The sequence below is a fragment of the Xiphophorus couchianus genome, chromosome 8, assembly GCF_001444195.1.
Source record: "Xiphophorus couchianus chromosome 8, X_couchianus-1.0, whole genome shotgun sequence".
NCBI lineage: Eukaryota > Metazoa > Chordata > Actinopteri > Cyprinodontiformes > Poeciliidae > Xiphophorus > Xiphophorus couchianus.
Window position 1 is genome coordinate 9,822,397 of NC_040235.1, and position 6,034 is coordinate 9,828,430.

At 36.0% G+C, this 6,034-nt stretch overlaps 1 protein-coding gene across 1 annotated transcript; it reads left to right on the forward strand.

Moving 5' to 3' along the window:
- Positions 1-841: 841 nt before the first annotated feature.
- LOC114149308 (protein AMBP-like) lies at positions 842-5,772 on the forward strand. Its single transcript, XM_028025064.1, has 10 exons — positions 842-1,092; positions 1,489-1,631; positions 2,675-2,751; positions 2,851-2,967; positions 3,774-3,875; positions 4,039-4,094; positions 4,808-4,892; positions 4,979-5,146; positions 5,239-5,412; positions 5,597-5,772. Exons 1-10 carry the CDS (start codon positions 973-975, stop codon positions 5,617-5,619), a joined length of 1,065 nt encoding a protein of 354 aa, XP_027880865.1. The 5' UTR covers positions 842-972; the 3' UTR covers positions 5,620-5,772.
- The last annotated feature ends 262 nt before the right edge of the window (positions 5,773-6,034 follow it).

Here is a 6,034-nt window from a genome sequence, read left to right on the forward strand (position 1 = left end):
ATCCTTTTCATTCCCCTTCACACTTATGTACTACTTTGTGTTGTTTAGCGTACATAAAATCCCAATAAACCAGTTTGGTGTTGCATAATAATAAAATGCAAAACGGTTTAGGGGTTGTGATAAGTTTGTTTTGTTACATTGGAGCTTTGACAAAGTAAAGATTTCAAAAGGCATTGAACAGAACTGACCTGATATGACCAGTATGTTCACTTACTGATCAGTAGGAGGAGCTGTGACAAATGGAAATGAACTTTTCTCGCCTTAAAAGATGAACCCATAATGTAGAAATCCAAATATGTTAAAACTCAACAAACCAACTCATGAACAAACTCCTGATCACTTTAAAACCAGTAAAAAAAAATCTGTAAAAAAAAAAGTATTGTCATTTATTTAAAAATGTATCTGCACACTTTTGTCTGTTTGCAATTATGCTAAATGATTCAATGAAAGCAGCCATAGTTGTATTCTGCAAACATTTTTCCAAACATGGGAACTATTACATAAGAACATTTCCAGATTTGTGCCTCTAGATGTGACAGTATTGTCAAATATACATATAAAAAACAAAGTTTCTCTGCATCCCAAAACCAAAGTGTGACCATGCACGAAAATCCTGGATCCTGTTTATTTAATACAATGCCCAGTTAAGTAAACATAATTTACTTGTTTCTGTTTTTGCTCATATTACAGCACATATTGATCTGCCAGTACTGCAGCATCTCTGAAGTCCAATGTTTGAGTGGTTCACTGCCCCTTGTGATAAATCAAACTAAAGCAGAGATAAACAGAGTGACAGAACTTTGCTCCTTTACTTGTTTGCGTTTTTTGGAAGCTGGGCTGTGGGAGTGATTATATCCTGAGTCCTTTACAGTTTAATGTGCGGTCCCGTTCTCAGCAGTAGAACAGGGCTGTCATTGTGCTGCACACCTACAGGACAAGGTTCGACAAAAGTGGACACAAAGTTTGGACAAGATGCAAAAATCTGTGGCTTTGGTTTCTTTGCTGTTGTTGGGATGGATAGGGACCGTCCAAGGACTCCCTGTTCTCCCAGATCCTCTTTACAGCACACAGGAGAACTTTGATCTGAGCAAGGTGAGAGGAGAACCTTTTAAGCTTTGCAAGATTAGTTGAATCATCGAGTATAACAGCACGAAATAAAACTGTTTAATACTAAAGATAAAAGCAAGGGAGCACATGTAGAGCTATTAGTTCTTGTTTTAGTGTTTCTTCCCTTGCATGTCCTACATAATACTTAAGGAATATTTTATATATGTATATTAAAGCATAAAGGCATTAAAATCAAAAATGTCATAACTTTTTTAAAGTACAAAGTATGCATAGAGAAGAGGCTGAATGGCTAAAACAATGTTTTATAGTTTGGTTGCATTTTAAAAATCTTTCAAAAATATCTCAAGTGTGTGATTTTATACTTTCTGTATGTGCAATGTTTTTTATTTTTATGACAATCCTGTTAACTCTTCATGACAGTTTTTGGGAACATGGTATGATGTTGCAAAGGCGAGTAGATCTCCATACATGCAGCGCCACAGCGGAGAACAGGCCATTGGCAAGCTGGTGCTGCAGAAAGGCAGTACGGATGAAAAGCTCAAAATGACCCGAACTGTTCTCAGGTTGGATTACAAATACTGTCATATTTCAGACATAAAGGAGAAGACTCCTAAAATATAAATCAGCAAATGTTCATCACTTGTTCACTTTTTAATGTCTTCTATGAATTGGAAATTTGTATTTAAAGTCACATGAAGTCAGAAAAAACACACATGCAAATTAACAGATTGCAAAACATTTGAATTTCATCTGCTTGATGATCAAGGCCAAAATCAATGTTCGCCAAGGCTTTCAAAAGTTCAAACTGGGACACAGTCAAGTATAATCGATGTATAAAAAAAAAAAAAAAAAACAAAAACAATCTTGGCTCAAGTCGACTATTTCGACATCCAACTTTTTGGATGTCGAAATATAAAAAGTTGGATGTCGATATATATTCTGGTTATTTTATATTTCACCACACACACATATTCTTGGAAATTTCTGATGAAACACAAATGAAATTTATGATTGAAGTGACAGCAGAACGTATGAATTTACCATTGCTTTACATTTGAAATGATGCTCTCTGTCAGGGTGTCAAACTCATTTGGGCCAAATCAAAATCATGAATGTCCTCAAAATTTTGTGGAAGGAGATATTGATTAAATCCATTAACAAATTGCAAAAATATTAATTTATGGCCGACCCTGCATTCGATGAATACTTCTTGAAATAAAATAATATTGAACATCATTTCTCATTGATGTTATGTGGTAGTATACAGATAAAAACTGCTTTGATTTAGTGATAAAAAAATGGGAAAATTTTTTTGACAAGACAGACTATCATGTCAATCCTCTCTTAACTTTCAAGAATAAAGTTGCAATAAAAACGGGGAAAACAATGATTCAAAAAAACAGATGCTGCATTTGATAATCACAGATCACTCTTAGAATCACACAATTTAATAAAACAAAATATTTAAGCAAAATTCTGCAATTGGGCTCACTCAGAGGTTTCTGTGTTGGGACATTAGCGAGCGTTACAAATGGTACTTTTCTGGAATTTGATTACTAATAGTTGATTTGATTTGATCACTTGAATTAAAGTGTATTTTGTGCAGACGGGGAACATGTCTAGAGAAAACTGGGGATTATGAGATGACCTCCACACCAGGACGATTTTTCTACCATGTTGCAAGTATGTTGTCTCACTTTTGCTCTCTATTAATTTGGTGACTGTCCTCTGATGATCACCCGAGGAAATAACTCTTGTTGGACCTTTTCTCCCTCTCTGCAGAGTGGGGAGCCAATGTGGATGCTTATGTTGTTCACACCAACTACAACGAGTACGCCATTGTGATTATGAGCAAGCAGAAATCATCAGGAGACAAGAGCATCTCACTCAAGCTTTACAGTGAGTTTTCACCTCCTGTAGCGTCACCTTTGGAAAACAGATGACGGAAATTATTGACACATTCTTAACCAAATACTCTTTAATGAAGCGCAAACGTGAACAGACGTAGGATGTGGATTTCCTGTGGTACATTTTTAACAATACTTCAAAGATAACATGTTGAAAATTAAAAAAGGTGTTTGTCAAATGGAGGTTAACCCTCCTGTTATGTTGCGGGTCAAATTAATCCGTTTTAAAGTAAAATGTAAAAAAAAAAATAGTTGGAAGTATGTTTTTCTGCATGAAACTTTTTCTATTTGTCTTAATAATAGGTGCCCTCTACATATAAATTGAAAATGGTTCATTTTACACATTTGCACCACTCTGCGTCTACATTTAACATAGATACTGTTCAGGTCAATTTGACCCAGCAGTCAAGTTGAAGGGTAAAAAGGGTAAAAAAAAATGTCCAATTCTACTTGTTTCCTTGCAACTATGAACCATATTTCACCACACACACACAAACACCTTAATATAATATCAAGATTACAACCAAAATTAAAAATATATCAAAAATCAAAACAATATTTTTTGATATCTAAAAGGCTTTAAAAAAAATCAAAATTTCTGTTAATAACAGTATCAACTTTAATGTCAGTGTTCAGCGAGAAAACAAATCCCACATTTCATTCTTCAGATGAGGACAAAATTTAACTTTCAGCCTGACTGCGGTCCGTCTGGGCTATAACAGTGCAGGTGGTGATTTAGGTAAAAATAAATAAATAAATAAATAAAATAAAAAAATACTTGCCATGTGTTCTCTGTAGGTCGGACAAAGTCTGTGAGACCAACAATCCTGGAGGACTTTAAAACTCTGGCCAGAGAGCAAGGAATGGGTGACGACGCCATTTACATTAGAAAGGACAAAGGTAGACAAACACATTTGCATGCAAACATATGCTAAATAACAAAAACAATATTTTATGAGTCATATAGTACTTGTCCCAACAGAGACGGTTTTAAAATCAGTACACATTGTCTATAAGTGATTCAGTCATATATGAAAAAGGTTTCCATTTTCTCTGTGTGCAGGCGACTGTGTTCCTGGAGAGATGGTGGCCGAGCCGACGCCTCAGCCTGAGCCTAAGGTAGAACCAATCATCCACAACCATTGGGCAATATGGAGTTAAAGTTTTACCACTCTATTTTGTGGTACTATTGTAAAAATGATTAAAGTGACAGTGGTGAAAAATTGTAAAAAAAAATCCCGACAATACAGACAGTTTTTAGATTTTTTAACCTTACTTGGAATTTATCATGATAACGTCAAATCAAAATCTCTGTATAAGAAATGTATTACTATAAATTATAGGATAAATGCCCACCCTTAATAATCAGATGGTTGAAACCAGATCTTCACATCCACTGTAGTAACAAACATATAACATGTTTTTCCATCACTGTTTAACTTTAAACTGGACAGCATTTAATCTTTTATGAGAGTTAGGAAAACCAAAATATTTTCTATTTTCTAAATATAGAAATAATGTGTTTTCGATGATTTGTTTGTATTCAGTAGCTTTAAAATACTAGTAAAGTGTATGTAATACAAAATTTTAACCACCGGGTTAGGGAAAAATATGACTGAAAAGGTCTTCACAATACCTGATATGTATTGTATTCTAGGGGGAAAAAATATATGCTCTGTGCTCTTAGCAATGGCTTACTTTTTGAAATCTAAAAACATGCAGTTGCATGGTAAATAGATAATATGATGATTTTGACATAGAAACATACATAATCAGTTTTCTTTGCAACCTTTCTGTTGATGCTGATTAAGTTTTGTCTCTCCATGTTGCAGCGGGTGAGGAGAAATATTGTCTCTTCTTTGACTTTTGACGACACAGAGGGCTCTGGTATCGAAGCACCACTGTTCAATGGAACCAGTGAGAGATGAGCTACATTAAAACATCACTTTAGTACCTTTATAATATCTAAAGGAGTCACACATCGTCTCTGTCTGTCTTTACAGTGGCATGCAACGCCTCTCCGGACACCGGACCGTGTTTCGGGTTGTTAAATCGCTACTTCTACAACTCTTCCTCAATGAGTTGCGAGCTCTTCCAGTATGGCGGCTGTTTAGGCAATCAGAACAACTTTGTGACAGAGAGAGAGTGTCTGCAGAGATGCCGCACAGAGGGTGAGAAGATAAAACGTTCTGCTTGGAATATGTCATTGGTATTTGACCAATAAGAGGGATTTAATCGAGGTTCAACTTACTTGATTCTCCAGCTGTGTGCCGTCTTCCCATGGCTCCTCAGCCCTGCACGGGTCAGCCAGCTATCTGGGTCTTCGACGCATCCACTGGACTGTGCATGCCCTACAAACAGGGCTTCTGTCAGCCCAATGCTAACAAGTTCTACACTAAGGCAGAGTGTGAAGAGTACTGCGGGGTGATGAAAGATGGTGAGGCAGTTTGGAGATCATCCCAGATACACGTTTTGCAGTAAATAAGCTGAAGATGTTAATCTTTGTGCAATTTGGTAGAATTTGCATTCATTCATGAACAATACAACAGAAACCCAATGAAAGTGTATGTCATAAAGTAAAAGCCTTATTCAGAACATTTAATGTATTTCTCTGTTTGCAGACGGCCTGCTGATGTCAAACTGAGCAAACTAAGGAAGCGCTGCTGCTCTCCACATCTCTTTTCACAGAGACGAATCATGAATCAGAATCAAACAAGGTGCACAACAAAAGTACATCTTAGCAAATCAGCTCTGATGTCAAATCATGTCAAGCTGTCAATAAAAAGTCAATACTTTGTGGGTCGGTTATTGTTGCATTTCTGTTTGTCCGTGCAGCATTCAAAGTAACAGAAGGTTCAAGTTTACATTACATTAATGCCGTACAGATACAAATGGAACAGGACTTCTTTAACAGCAGGAGTTTCAATAATAAAAATCTGATGTCTTTCAAAAGAAAGATCATGGTATTTTGGATTTAATCTTTATACAGAGAATACTGTGCAAAAGTCTTCATACCTTCGACATCTAAACAACTAAGTGAGGTGGGAAAACTGGGACAC